Genomic DNA, 15,417 nt, shown 5'->3' with positions numbered 1-15,417 from the left:
TTAAGTAATGGGATTGTTTTGTAGTGCCAGCCTCAAAATACTATCGCGTACGTAACCGAATTACATGCGGCTCGGCGAATGGGACACTAAAAAATCTAATACCTTCTCCCTGACCCTACACTTGCCTAATTGAAGCTTGTAAAGAACAACACTCGTTTGGGAAAGTAGTTATGCTTTCAGCACACTTGTTTGCACTTAATATGTGTCAACTGAACAAAGCGGACATAGTTTAGTGGCAATGCAATTAGTAATGTGATATGGCGAGCCTCATAACCTTTACTCCGAAAGCTTAAATCCAACTAGGGAAGGGGCCTTAATCGTAATCTACATTATAAAAAATTCCACCAATTTTAGAATTTAGCAAGGAAACATTGTTTTCAAAATGTCGATCTACGTTCTACCAATTCAGATTTCCTTCGACCGAGTTGTATTCTCCCTGGATTTGGTGTGGTTGTTGTTGTTATTTTTTTCCAAAGGCCGTTAGCTCCTGGAATGCAACAAATTATCCGCGTTCAAATTTCTGAATAAAGCTCCCCTTATCATAGCCTACGTGTAGCCGTATCCTCCCCCCTCCCCCCACCCCCCGAAAGTTGAAACGGAAGCGAGGGAACGTCTACGCAAACCTGACACTATTTGTGTTCCGCGACGTCACTCTAATTTATGCAAAATAACGTCACTTCACAATGTTTTTTTGCGAAGTGACACGTGTCAGCGTGAAGGTTATCGAGATAAGAGGATATAAGAAAAGATTATGAGCGATTTTTGGTATGGAGTAAGAATAGGACGATTTTCGATTAGCATCGCGCTTACGGAACTAGATTTCAACGTCCACGCGGTTTCTGCCTGCATTTGTAAACAGTGCCACCGTCGTCGAAAGGAGTTGGATCATTTGCCGCAGAATCTCACAGATTTCACAGATTTCTTTAAAAGACAGTTACGCTGCAAGGGTGAAGAAAGAGCAACTCTTTTCTCAGTCCAAAGAATCGCTGCAAGGAACGACTAGCTTTAATTTAGCTTCGCAGCACCGTTCGCAAAGAGACTGAAAGTTGAAGGCGGACAATCCTCTTAGCCCTATTACAATACGATAGTGAACCAGGTCTTCTGTGAGAGCTTTAACGGGCGGCACAATATATAAAATAACCACTTTTTTCCAGAGAGAAGAAGCGATCGATCACTGGCGCTGCTTGATAAAATGTAGATTTTCCATAGCCAGTTGATAACGAAACGGAGACATCAGGATCGTTACTTTCGAAAAACATAATACCTGTTGCTTTTTGCTGTTCTTCTTGTAATGTCTCTATCCCAAAAGTCGCGCAAACTTGCCTTAAAACCTCGTCGTAAATCGCTGTTGTCTGAAAAGTTGACCGTGAAAACATCTAGTTCATCATCTTGTTCGCTAATATGAAAATAAATTACCAACTCGAACCAATCAGAATTGACCAAAGAATCGGCAAAAGGTGTTAACCAATTCAAAGTCATTATATATTTTCTTGCAAAAGAGTGTTGTCTCGGAACACGATTAGTGTCAGGTTTGCGTAGACATTGCCTCGCCTCCGTTTCACCCGGGGGCGGAGGGGGAGGGTAAAGCTACAAGTAGGCTACGCTTATCACAAGCTGATTTCAAATGGACACACGCGGGAATAGAAATAATATTTCCACGCACAAGATGCATATGAAATTTTTCATAAATATGCTGAAAGAATTCTCTAAAGATCCACTAACTGCTCTACGAAAACTACTGAATTATTGCAATCTTTTTTTTCTTGAAAATTTTACTTAGCAATTAAACAATTCTACTCTAATATTACCGATGAAATCATGCTTTTATCGGTTCTCTTTTAAATACCTGGAAAAATAATTACTCAGCAAAAAGCTGAACCTGACTTGAAAAAAAATTAATGAAAAAGATTATCAATGTTAAAACAAGTAAAGATATTTTTACACAAGATTTGGCAAGTAACAATGTTCCCTTTGTCATCCTCGCAAGAGATATTGACGGATTGCACGATGTAGAATTAGGCATTTTGACTGAAGTATTTTTTCTTGCTGAATATTTTGTGGAACCTATACTCATTAACGAAACATCGTAAAAAAGGTACTAGAAAAGGGGGGGGGGCTACTAAAAAATTACTCAATAAGGAGGGGGAGGGGGCTCCCATATCATTTCTCTTTTTCATCGCGTAGGCATCTTTGTCTTACGCCTGTCAGGAATTCCACCCACCCCTTCCTCTAAGCTTTACCTTTTCTGTCTCTTAAACAAAGCAAACGTGAAAATTTGTTCTGACTAAAGCGAACCGAAAAAAAGGAGCCAAATTCACAATGTATAAATCACCAAAACAAGAGATCATGTGATCTCTTGATCAAACACAATAAACCATCGCTGTCTCACTGAAAGCCAAGGTTTGTAAAACCAAAAGTGTTTTTTTCAAAGTCCTTTGTAGAATCTTTGGCTTTAAGGGCGTCAATGTCTTCGTAATATCCTTCAGGATCATCTTCACTCAATTCAACCTGCACTGGCTCGTCCGCAAATGAATATTCGTTATCGTCTGCTCGTTTTCGTGGCTCTTGTTCGACGAAGTCGTAGAGTGGATTGTCAATCGGTTTTATGATCCGGTGGTCTCGGTTACCCAGGTAGGCTTGATTCTCAAACTGCGCCGTCTGTGCTGGTTCTATGTTAGATTTTGAATCATCCTTACTCGCTCTATGTCTTTTACACATGAAGAATACCAAAAGTATGACACCTAGAATTGATTAAAACACGGCACGAGTCAGAATCGAAACAAAAGTAAAACGGATTAATCATGCATCAAGGTTCACCAAAAAAATAATGGATAGACACCAGAAATTTGCAGTCCAGCTTTCAAAAATCAAATTCGGCTGAGTACAAAAGAAAATAATGGGACATTATTTTCTCTTGGCTGAGTATCACTGATTTTAAAAAAGGGAATAAGATTTTATGAACATTAATGTATGCAATTTATGTTTTCGGTTTTATAAGCCTCGCATGTTTGCGTTTTCTTCCGCATGCAGAAGCGCCAAATGAGTTAGGAACCTCAAGGCGCGGTTGCTATCGGTTGAAAATGTGTGTTGCTAATTAATCATCAAGATATCAGTTGAAGAGAAAGTACTGAAACGTTTAGGATTGTACTTGGCCTACCTAGCACCACAAGTAATGGAACAACAATGATGGCGGGAAGTTTCCAAGGCAACTCATCAGCCTTTTCCTGCTCTTTGGCCTCTCCTGGGGTCCTAGTTGTGAGCTGTTCGTTGGTACTTGTCTGATAAAAGAAATGAAAGACATGAGAAGATGAGGCTATCGCATGGCTAGTACCACTACAAGGCCCTTATTACAAGAAGCTTCCAATTAACCTGTCCTTGTTAGCCAGCTCTCCTTTCGCTATCGTAAAGTTTTAACATCTCAGTTTATAACTGAGAACATTGAAAAAAAATTGTTTATTGTAAAAGCCAGATTGCTTTGAATTCTTGTCGTCTTGCGAATTGAAAAATAAGAAAATCTACCTACCTTCATTTCAACATTTTGCGATGTTGCCGATGGTGTAAAAATGGTTGTTTTGTCTTCAGTAACTGGTTTTTCTGTCATGTTAAAAGTAAAGTAAAAATATACACTAATTTCACAATCTTGTTAACACTGAAATTTTAAATAATTTGACCAACAAAGTAGGGTTGCACTGCAGTCTGAAAACGAGTCATAAATGTTGTAGGAGACAGCAATAGCCCACCTTCACACTGCGATTCACTAACAGCTCCTGGCGAGGCTGTGGTGAAACCTTGTCTACAGGGAAGGCAATCCATCTGGCCAACAGACGACTGGTAAGAACCAAGCGGACAAAGAGCGCATGTCCGGTTCACAGAACTGTACGAGCCAGCAGGACAGTTCGCTGCATAAAGAATGGTTAAACAATTCTTAACAGTAAGTCGTTCGAGGCACTCATTGCAGTTTTCATGGTTTTTTCAAGACTCGGAACAGTCGACAAAAACAAAAATGGAAAAATTACTAAGTTACGGCATGACTGGGAAAACAATCTTCACTTTCTTCCGTGATTTTTCGTCTTTTCTTTTGTTGGACAGGCGCAGTTTTTAGAGTAATTTTTGACATGAAAGTCAAAGTAATTAGAATTGCCGCGGTTTTGCCTTACCACGCCTTAAGACTTTTTTAGAAGACCTGCACCTCCTATGAATCAATCAAATCTAAGTCTAAACCCAATCGTGATTTGATCATTTTCCGTTTTCCCACGTTAGAGGCTGTCTAGGTACAACACAAAACCAAGAGAGGCCTCAATCCTCTTCTGTCAAAACGTAACATAAAAGGAAGAAGTTGCTTCTATGCCAGCCAATTTGCTAATGTCTTGTGGCCAGAAGCTATAGCTTCAAACGCCCTCCATTTGAACTGAAAATGTGACAAATGTTAACTTACCTATACAGTGTATTTCTTCAACAGTTCCACTGGTAATTGTTGTTAGGTTTTTACCGCAAGCAATACAAGCTGGCTTCCCTCGGGATGGTTGGTACATGCCAAGCGGACAAAAAGAGCATGTTTTGTTCTTTGTACTGTATGAACCAGCTGGACAATCAGCTGAAGGGGCACCGGATAAAGAGAAAAAAGTGATATTAATGGTGCGTTTGGCTCATGCAGAGTCTTTAAAGATATCTTAATATCTTCTTTAATTTTGATTTTTTCCTAGATTTTTGCCATAATCCTTCATTTCTCTTTAAGCTTCTAAAAAATTAATCGATGTTCAGACATTTTTAATATTTACGGTGGGTATTATGAATCAGTGAAGACAACCAAGACGTTTTTTGATTGACTGAAGTGAAGTACAATATATTAGACCCGTTGGAATACTTAAGTGTAAAAGTCTTTCGCTATATGAAAACAAAATGTCACCCGAGATAAAACCGAGCCAAAACAAAATATACTTGACATTACCAATACAGTCTGACTCTTCCACTGTTCCATTAAAGGCTGTTGTGAGGTTTGTGCCACAGGGAATACATCTTGTTTGTCCTTGCACAGGTTGGTAAGTTCCGAACGGACATTCTGCGCATGTTTCATTCTCCTCTACATATAATGAGCCAGCAGGACAGTTTGCTAAGGAGATAAAGACACTGCATGTTAGGGAGAAAGCAGATCAGACAAATAAGAATTCTTTATTAACTAAATTTTTTGGCTAACTCGTAAGCATGAGGTGTAATCGAGTGAATTATATAGGACTAAAGCGATTACAGAGGGGCTTTTTACACGTTCAGTTAGTTATACTGTTCAAAGACAACTGAACACAAAGTGCAATCTGTGTGTAAACTACTTTAAGTCGCGAAGGCTTTCATGAGGTCCGTCACGGCGGCCACAAATGTTAGCAGTTAAAGACAGGGCTGTAATGTCTATGATGAGGTATAAGCAGAACTTTTTCTAACTCTGTCCCTTGTTACAACTCCGAGCCAATAGGAAATGGGTTAAAGTTGACGTTATGCTTACCACAAATGTATCCATTTCCATCGAGGGCCTGTCCATGGGGACATTCCGGAGACAGAGGGTAAACAAGAAGGCTTCCAGGATCTCCATAAACAACGGTATTGTTCCAAGGTACCTCAAAAGTCTTGTTAAGTATGCTAGAATTGAACTGTTCCACTTTCTCAATCAGATTAGCACCAATATAAGCGATAGCTTCAACTACTTGCATGTGACTGGTAAAGTTGGATTGTTTCCAAGCTTCTTTATCGATATCTAAGATAAATGCAATGGTGGCGGTGTAATTATTTCTTGAGCTGTACTCAAACTCGGAGATCAGCTTGATGGATGCATTAAGTGATCTTGCTAAAGAACGAAGAATGTCATCAGTTAAGGTCTCGTTTTCTGATGACGGCAATGCTTCTATGCTGGAATTGCATGACAGAGCTTTGTGCACGGAATTGTTAGAGGTATTTGATACCTCCCAGCAGGACGATGAGATATTCAGGGCGAAAAGCAGTCTAGGAAGACCCACAGAGTAGCCTAGTACGTCAAGCCGGGCCTTCTGACTGATTGCCACACCATGCTCGTTGGATGCCTCACAGTAGTAATAACCTTCTTGATGTTGACGAGGACCAGGCATGTGTAACACAGGTCTCGTCTCGTTAATTTTGACAACAGACGAATTGATGGATATGAAGAACCATTGAAAAGTAGGCGTGGGTTGGCCCGTTGCGTTGCAAATGAATGTCGCGGACATTTCACTGTCAACAACTACTCTTTGTGGCTTTGGATGTAGAGTGATGCTGGGCTTGTTATGAACTTTGATGATCGTCACGTTAGACAATGAACTGCCTTTATTGTTTGAAGCGACACAGACGTAAGCACCTTCGTGTTGCTTGCTGATAGCGCGTACATAGAAAGTTCCATCCAGTGATTCGTCAACAAGCTTGTCATTCCTCATCCAAGCATACTTTATCTCAGCTTCACTTTCAGCAGCGCAACGCAGCAATAAACTTTCTCCAGTCAGGACGATAATTTCCTTTTGAGGTGAAGAGGTAATGTACGGCTTCCCCCCACACAAAACGGAATCGTCGCGGGTTTCATTCAGCAATAAAAGAGCTTGTTGGAGTGTGTTTTCAGTTTCTCGCATTGTAAAGGCTTCAGAAGTTAGTGCCATAATCAAGTCTTTCAGCTTAGAAAGTGCGTCTTTTATCGTCATTGCTTGTGGACTGCTTTCAAACTCGTAAAATTCCCTTAACCCTTCAAAAGAATATTCGATACAGTCAATGGCCCCTGAACATTCCTGAAATCCGCTTTTATGGGTGAATACCTCGAGGAATGCCCTCCAAGCCTCTAGAGTTTCATTCCAAGACTGTGAAGAGTTATTTCGAACCCGAGTGCTCTCATTTTTGAAGAATTCTATCATCTCTAAGTAGTCTGAGACGAACGAATTGTTTAGACTTCTTGAGGAACTGTCAGAAATGTTGGAACTACTCGACGAATTGGACGATGAGCGGCTGCCATGAACAGTGTGTGTCAGTCTGTCAAGGTCTTGGAATCCGGAGGATAGCTCTTCATCCATTCCTTTAAAGGCTGAAATTAGATTTTCCAGGGGGTGAAGAATGGAGATTAGGAACAAATGTGTTGAATTGGCAAACTGGCATGCATGAGGGTAATCAGTGAAACTGATGTGTAAAGCATTTATGCCTGTGGAATTCTCAAAGTGACTCTGTTTTTCCGGAGCTACCCGCTTCTTCCCACCAAACAACTCGCTAAGGATCGTCTTAGAGGCAAAATTGATTGAGCGTTCGACTTGATCGAAATCAACTACAAAAGAGACCACCGTCGATTTTTTATTAGCAGAGCTAACATTGCATTGAAAAAGGATCTTTTTTGTATCTTCTGATGTCGTGGTTAAGGAAAACCTAAGGTCTTCAACATCTACAGTTTTATTACCATACGAATTAGTGACGTTCATAGCTTGGGATATCTTCAATCCAAAGTCGACGACTCGGCGAACATGAATCATAGAAGCATTGACAATTTCTACTGCGAACAGACTCAGCTCCGTGTAAGATTTTACTTTGTGCAGCTCATCAAGTGCCACTTCATGACGAATTCTCACTTTCTCGTAAACAGCTGTAGCCTTTTTAACCTTGTCAACAGATTCCTCAAAATTCAGAAAGGCAAACTGAAAAGTTTCATTCAAGGCATCAAGCGTAAATTTAAGCTCAGTCATAGAAATAAGACATTCTTCGTTGTGTTTGACACAAAGGGGATCAATGACTTTGGTTTGGCATCCATATCGCTTACAACAAGGGTAAGGAGGACCAAATCCACCAGGTTTTGTTTTCTCTTCTTGGCCTGAGCAATCAATTGCCTTGATCATCTTGACTACAGCTTTTACCTCGAAACTTTTCTGTTCGTACTCTACAAGCCGCGGTTTACCAAGGACTGTCTTGTAAGTCTCAGAACAGCCAAATATTTTCTTGCTGAAATGTCCAACAACATCTCCACCGATCGCACCAGCCAATCCTCCAATAACCTTTGAGACTTTCGTTGCTATGGATCCAAACACATTTCCAATAATCCACCCATCAAATTTCCCAACTTGAGCTTCCCTCTTAGCATAATCCATTATTTTTTTGAAGGAGACCCCAGATTTACAGTTTCCAGTATACACGGTATGATACGTCTGCACACTAAAACTGCGTTTTCTAGTGATGCTTTCCACAACTTTTACTGTCATTGGTTTGTCAACTGTTGTACAGTAGCGATTAAAATAAGTTATGTTTATCGGGTCCTGGCAGAGGTCAGGGTAAACACAGCCGTTCAAACAAGTGTAGTTACACTCTCTTATTTCACATATAGGATTTAGAAGATGTCGATTGAGGTTGACCATGTTGTTGAAACGCACTTTTGCTAATTGATATTGCAGACGTGCCACACGAAGATCCTCTTCAGCTTTTTCTTTTTTCCCTCTCAGCTGTTCGGTGATCGTCTCTTTTTCTTTAAGAAATTTCCTGGCTGCATCTGCTTTCATCTTTACAACACTGAACGCTGCCTTCGCCTTCCCCAACCTTCGGGTTGCTTCCTTGGCTGCAAGGGTAGTCTCGTTGGCAATCGTACCTTCCAGCATCACATGAAGACCTGATGACTTACTCATTGTGCCCTTCACTCCAAAAAGCAAGGATTTCCAGTCTGCAACGTTTTCAAAGTCAGCTTTTACATTCAAAAGCGTCTCGAATATTCCAAAAATTGGCCCTGAGATGGAAAAGAAGAGCTCATGTCCTACCATTCGTACGCTGGTGGTTTTGGCCAGTCCCAATAATCGAACAGAACACTCAAATGTAGTCTCGAGTGGCCCATTTTTACGGCTTATTAACATTCGCAGCGGTCTCCGAGCAGGGAAAGTTATTATATTACCAAGAGGTATGTCTCTCAAGGCAGTTCCGTCGACGATTATACTATTCTCTGTGCTAGAACTGTTGGTTAAACAGTAGTTGTCAGTCAGGGACCATACATTACAATTAATGTTGTTAAAACAGAGTCTTTTGTGACAAATCTGTGCCACAAGGGCAAAACGAACACCAGCAAAGGATTGCCGAATGGACGACTGCGTGAACACCAGAGAGATGGTCACTGGAAGGTCTGACTTAAGTTTAAGGAGGCGACTGATGGCATTTTCAATGTTTGAACGATTCCTGTACGGTTGTGACCTCGCTATGAGAAGATCAAGGACTCTTGGTATCTTTTCAAGTTCTTTGTCAATCTCTGCAACCAGTTTTTTTAGTTGCAAGAGATCTGGAGAAGAGGAGAGCAAATTTCGAGCCTTGATGACCTTAGTGAGCGTCTCTTCCAACACTGCAATCCACGTTTGTGTTGTTTCTCGCAATTCAGGAACAAATATCGGAACATCTAAAAAGACCCTCTTTATGTCTTGCGTCTGATATTCCAGAGATTTCAAGTTGTTGCTGAGATCAAATGCTGCGATATCTTCTCCACCATCAATAGAGTAGTAGATTTGCAAATATTTGACTCCTCCAATGGGTTTAATGAAGGTTAAAAGAATACTATTCTTGAAAGGTTCGACAGCTCGATCCAGGGTGAAGGTGAAGCCTTGGGGAGCCTGGCATTCCGATGAGAGAAGGGAAGGTCCTTAGGAAAGAAAACAAAATGTACTGGTGACAAACCGTTAACATAGTAATTATCCTAACACTGATAAAAAGAAAAGGGACAAACGTTAAAGAGGAGAAGGGGGCATCAGGATCAACAACAAGACAAAAACTAAATTAGTCAAAATAAAATATATGAAAGTGCCGTTAGAATTTACCTCCAAGTTGCGACTTTGCGACCACACTGTTGGCGTGAAACCTCAGTGAAAACTTCTTGCCTAGAGCTTGCATAGAAAAAGTAAGCTCGACTGATCCATGAAATATACTCTTTATTGGCTGAGAAAAGTACCTGGTAAGTAACTATAAGACAAATAGAATTAAGGATTGTAATGTAATTGTTACGAGGAAATTGCAACCTTAAGATAAAGTTGAAACCCTCCATGCAGTTTTCTTGATCTTCATGTGATGTCCGATATGATTCCTTCCACGCCCACAAAGAATTATTACGTTGCATTGAATAACTCTCCAAAATCAAGGCTAGGCATGGTTTGCCGTGGTCGCCAGGGTGTCTGGATATTGGTAAACTTAACATGAAATGGAATTCTCTCGGCTATTTTGTAATAGTTACAAGACAAGGTTTTATACTCACGCTGTTCAAATCTTCTACAAATGAGAAAACTTGGCCACTCATTTTCATGTTGATTGAAAAATCACTTGTGTTTTTCAGGGAAATGTTAGTAGCTCCTTCCCACCACATATTATAATGAAAATCTAAAAAGTGTTCAGACATTGGATCAGAAGGCAAGGAGTTCGTTAAGCTTTGGTATTTTTTTGGAGCAGTGAAACCAAAAGATGATAACAGGACACCCCAGCCATTATCAGTCAAGTCCTTCAAAACGGGCATTTTGCTAATTTCTTCACCAGCCTTTCCGGATAATGTCAGGAACACTGCACTACCGCAAGGGTCAGTTGCAAAACAACAGCCTTTGCTGGGCAAGGAAATTTGTTTCCTCCCAGCGGAGATAGTGAAAGTGACTTTCGGACGATATGTGACCATTGCAGTGGCGATACCAAGTGGAGGAAACTTGCAATTCAGGTGGTCACTCTGCGTGCTTGCGGTTTGAATGAGGTCGGCTCGAATGTTCTCTGCGGCATATAAATTGTTGTCTTCTTCAACCATAAGTCGTATCCATAATGGTAGCTTGTCTGTCAAGTACCGCATGAAAGACTTTGAAAAAGCGTCTTCCTGAATTAATTCAATCAAGGCATCTGCGCTTGGCTGAAAGGAGCACGTTTCGTTCGATGTTTGGCCTGCCGAGCTCGTATTGATAATGCTTGTCTGGGCGATAAGTGTCTTCAACAACTCTGATTCGTGACCTGATTGAGAAGATGAAGCAAAATTGTATCCCACAAGACTCAAAGGAATTGTTTTGTTGTCGGGTGTAATGAGATGAACAGGACCTGACTGGACGAGAACATCATTTGGCGGGGTCGAGGAGGAGGTGTAAGCTACTTTTAGCCCGCACGGGAAGTTCTCTAGGCTCCTTGTTTGACATCCGATTGGTACCTCGCCATTCAAAAGGCCCATTCTGGTGTAAATGCTGTTTGCATTTGACATATTAAGACCAACAAAGATTGAGCTATCCGTGGGAGACACAAAAGTATGCTTGTCTATCCCACTGAGGTCGTATGACACCATACCAACTCCAGACTCGTGTCCAATAACTTTAAACTCCGCTTGATCAGATGGATACTGAATCATCACTCTCTTTGGATGGAAGGTCATCTTCAGGGTTGAATCGAAGAAAACAGCTAATTCATTGTCAGGTTTCGCAAGTAATGAAAGATCTTCCGAAGGCCTTCCCGGAATTAGTTTTGGGAAATCAGGAGGTGTAACAACAGCTCGTTCACAGAGATCCCCCTCATGCCCAGTATTCTGACAATCACATAAAAACTTTTGTGAATCGATGAGGATGCATCTTCCTCCATGCTGACATGGATTGGGCTTGCAAAGGATTATCTCTAGGTATAATTAAAACAGAAATTAATTAAGATACTTAGCAAATGGGTCAAATAACAAATTATTGATTACTACAAGCGCATGGAGGAATGAACTCTTTAGGGAAAAGAGGACAAGAGTTTAGTATTCGTTTTTGCTACGATATGAATTTTTCAGTCAATGCTCATTTCCTAATGACAACTTTTACCTTCACAAGTGAAGTTTCCTGTGTCCCATCCTACGTTGCTGGAGTTTTTCAGCTGGCACGTTGCAATGTTGCGGTCAAATGCAATGTATCCTTCTATACAGTCAAGTGTGCAGGTAGAACCAAAGGTCACGGGACAAGGAAGTAAAATTATGCCTTTCTCTGGTGGATATAGTCGACCACAACTTCTCACTATGTTGAGTTATGGAAGTAACATGAACGTGAGTATTAATGGAACGACAAGGTAAGTGGAAACATGGCGATGATAGACAAAAATATTTTTTAGAGTAAAAAGCGAATTTAGTTCAGAAAAGCTATCGTAAAAAGAAACGTGACTGGAAAAAGGAGAAGAAAAACTAAGAAACGTTTGAACGTGTCCTTTAGTAGCATGTCGTAGTGATGTGGGATATTGATCAAATGAAGCCTTTAAGTGCTACTGTGGTTCTTTCTTTATTCACTCCGAGCTTTCACCATTCTACGGCATCATCAGGGAGGACGATAAAATATTTGCGCTATGGTTTTAAACGTTGGAGGTGCCACTGTAAATTAGCATAGTCTATTAGACTATGCTAATTTACAGTGGCACCTCCAACGTTTAAAACCATAGCGCAAATATTTTATCGTCCTCCCTGATGATGCCGTTCTACGGTCTAATAGACTATGCTAAGTTACAGTGGCACCTCCAACGTTTAAAACCATGGCGCAAATATTTTATCGTCCTCCCTGATGATGCCGTAGAACGGCGAAAGCTCGGAGTGAATAAAGAAAGAACCACAGTAGCACTTAAAGGCTTCATTTGATCAATATCCCACGAAAACTAAGAAGTTTGAGAATTTGCTGGCTATTCAACTGCCATTGTTGTTACCTTTGCAAGACGTTTGCTGTCCGTCCCACCTCGAAGAATTAAGGCAAGTTCTCTTTTCAGAACCCTGTATTTCATATCCATCCTCGCACGTGAACCAACAGGTCTCATTTGTGACAAATCCGCTGCAGGTCATGTGACCATGAGGTGGGGCAAAGATGTCCTCACAAGGAAGTCCTAATTAAGGCGAGGAAAAAAATTTGAAAGGACGGTAACGACAGATGTCTACACATTCATGATGGCCTAATTCCTTTGTACCTGTTTCTCAATAACATTTGATACGAGGTCTCGTACTCTCTGATAGACTCTGAGAACAACCTTAACACATTAATTTGTTCTAAGGTAGCAGTTGCATAGCATAACCTACCTTCACAGGTTCGCATGTCGGCCCTTTGTCTGTAGCCATGGAAACATGAGCAGCCATAAGACCCAGGTGTGTTGTGGCACTTATGTTCACAAAGATGGACTCCTGTGTTACATTCATTCACGTCTGTGAAGTAAAAAAGAATATGATAAGCGATCTGTAACTGAGCAGTATTCGATCCATACACAACTTTTCTTTAGGAGAGCGGACTGGTGGGTTGATCGATAGGTCGATGGTTCATTCAGTCCATAGTCAGGTCTGTAGCCAGGGTAGATGTTAGAGTTTCCAAACTTACATGCAGTCATTATAGACGACAGTTATATTCTTTATGACGGTTAAAAATTAACTGAAGTTGTTTTTATGTTCCGAAGAATTACAAAAGAACTATAGGACAGTCTTACCCCGGCACCGCTTTCCGTCGTACAGAAGCTGATATCCCAGGTCGCAGCTGCAGGTGTAGTTCCCTTGTGTGTTGTGGCAGATTTGATCACATCCTGCGGGGATGACCGTTTTGTTAAGGCTCTTTACGAACACAGGGGTGCATTCGTTCACATCTGGAGAACAAAAGACATGGTACTCGAAGAATAAATTTCATTCGAAAAGCTGTACCTGCATGGATAGTGTGAACGACAAATTAAGTAAATAGCCATCAACTAATGAACTCTGCGCAAAGAAATTACTATTTCCTTGGTGAGTTGACAAGAAAGGTGGTGGCGAGAAGTGCTTTTCAAAACTAAGAGGCCATAGTAGACTCCATGGTAAGAGGGTGAGTGGCCTTTTACCTGAACAAGTCTTGTTGTTTTCGTTGAGTTCATATCCCGAGTTGCAAGAGCAGTAGAAGCCTCCATGGTAATTGTTACACTTTTGCTGGCAGCCATGATGTCCCAGCAAACATTCATCATGATCTGTAACATAGGTTAACAAACGGTTTCATCCTGAGCGTTTTTAACAAGAATCAGTCACTCAACACCTTATAAGGCTTCATGGGGAATCTGACCTTGAGGATTACATGAGGTTGTAAACGAAGACTGATGTGACAGAATGAGCAAACATTTTCCTGTGCTCCTCCGCTGTCTCAAATAAACTTGCATCCATTTCATTAGGAGTAACATACCCGAGCAAGATCTTCCATTTGAATCCAAGAGGAACCCAGTGGGGCATTCACAGCGATAAGATCCCACAGTGTTAACGCACTGGTGGGCACAGAAACCATTATTTGACAGGCATTCGTCAATATCTGACAACAAAGAGTGATACTGCTGTCAGTCTTACAACAGTGGTACTACGCAAAGAGACAAATAGAGGTGTAAATAAAGCAAGAAAATGGCTAGCAAGTTGTTATTCTGATCTCATTCTGGCTGCCCTGACTATAAATTTTCTCCTAACTATTTTCTGAAAACATGTTCTAAGCAAGTCATCTCACCTTTGCAGTAAGTACCGTTGTTCCCTCTGATAAGTTTGAAGCCATTAAAGCAGCCGCATGAAAAATTTCCGGGTTGATTATTACATGTTTGAGGGCATCCTCCATTGGCTGTTAAACATTCGTTGACATCTTAAAGAAAAACAAACGGAATTTATTTGTATCACATAGAGACTAAAGACACCGTCAGCATTTCCTCTACATTAAGCTGATTTTCATGGATACCTTGAGCAAGCCATCTCCAATTCTCTCCCACCTGACAAATTAATAACAGATTGTTTTCAAAATTACCATCACAGATGGTTCTACCACTTCGGAGCTGAAATCCTGGTGCACAGGTGCACTTGTAGCCAGGAACGAGGTTGACACAGTTTGCACCACAAGGCTCTCCAGGAGCCCCACAACTGCAAGGTCTTGGTAATAAAGTCTGACATTCGTCGATATCTGAAAATGAGACAGCAGGTGAATACGAATACATTACCTGGCTCACGAGTAAAGCGTGGAGATAGCTTGGGTTTAAAAGGGAATCACTGCTTGTGGAGGCTTAAGGTTGGTCTCTTTCTCGCTTAAGAAATCGATGAATTCAAATGCGCTTCTTGATAAAATGGAAACAAGAGAAACTATTGGCATTTGCAGAAGTCCCAATGTTGTCAAAGTACTAAACATTTATCTTGAGAATAAAGAAAAAATTGTAAAATCTAGCAGCGCGAAGATGGTTCTTCCTTATCAAAAAACTTTCCTAGACCCTCTATAATCTCAATGTTAAAAACAATTTCTCTTCAATCACTTTTGAAATCTGATACCTATATGACCATCGCTAAACGTCATGATGTAAATCATACCCTGACATCTGTGGCCATGCTGGGTGTATCCAATGTTGCAGCTGCACTGATATGAGCCAGGTGTATTCACACAATTTTGGTCACATCCGCCATTATTTCTAGCACATTCATCGTCATCTATGCATAAAAACACAAGACAC

At 40.8% G+C, this 15,417-nt stretch overlaps 1 protein-coding gene across 1 annotated transcript in view; it reads right to left on the bottom strand.

Annotated features, from left to right (window-relative positions):
* Positions 1-1,667: 1,667 nt before the first annotated feature.
* Positions 1,668-15,417, bottom strand: part of LOC149034909 (uncharacterized) — a 26,933-nt gene continuing 13,183 nt past the window's right edge. The window contains exons 5-22 of the mRNA XM_089192825.1: positions 15,278-15,394; positions 14,727-14,879; positions 14,439-14,567; positions 14,130-14,252; positions 13,798-13,920; positions 13,417-13,569; positions 13,019-13,141; positions 12,655-12,828; positions 11,793-11,981; positions 10,235-11,607; positions 9,804-9,945; positions 5,495-9,628; positions 4,949-5,110; positions 4,436-4,594; positions 3,741-3,899; positions 3,524-3,594; positions 3,158-3,278; positions 1,668-2,741 (exon numbers count right to left, since the gene is read on the bottom strand). Coding sequence (XP_089048951.1) covers positions 2,386-2,741; positions 3,158-3,278; positions 3,524-3,594; positions 3,741-3,899; positions 4,436-4,594; positions 4,949-5,110; positions 5,495-9,628; positions 9,804-9,945; positions 10,235-11,607; positions 11,793-11,981; positions 12,655-12,828; positions 13,019-13,141; positions 13,417-13,569; positions 13,798-13,920; positions 14,130-14,252; positions 14,439-14,567; positions 14,727-14,879; positions 15,278-15,394 — 7,961 coding nt within the window. The 3' untranslated portion in view covers positions 1,668-2,385. The remainder of the gene's footprint in view (positions 2,742-3,157; positions 3,279-3,523; positions 3,595-3,740; positions 3,900-4,435; positions 4,595-4,948; positions 5,111-5,494; positions 9,629-9,803; positions 9,946-10,234; positions 11,608-11,792; positions 11,982-12,654; positions 12,829-13,018; positions 13,142-13,416; positions 13,570-13,797; positions 13,921-14,129; positions 14,253-14,438; positions 14,568-14,726; positions 14,880-15,277; positions 15,395-15,417) is intronic.

The sequence above is a fragment of the Pocillopora damicornis genome, chromosome 13 (assembly GCF_964200805.1).
Source record: "Pocillopora damicornis chromosome 13, jaPocDami1.2, whole genome shotgun sequence".
Classification (NCBI taxonomy): domain Eukaryota; kingdom Metazoa; phylum Cnidaria; class Anthozoa; order Scleractinia; family Pocilloporidae; genus Pocillopora; species Pocillopora damicornis.
Note: the sequence above shows the minus strand (reverse complement) of the source record. Positions and strands in the feature narration are given on the sequence as shown.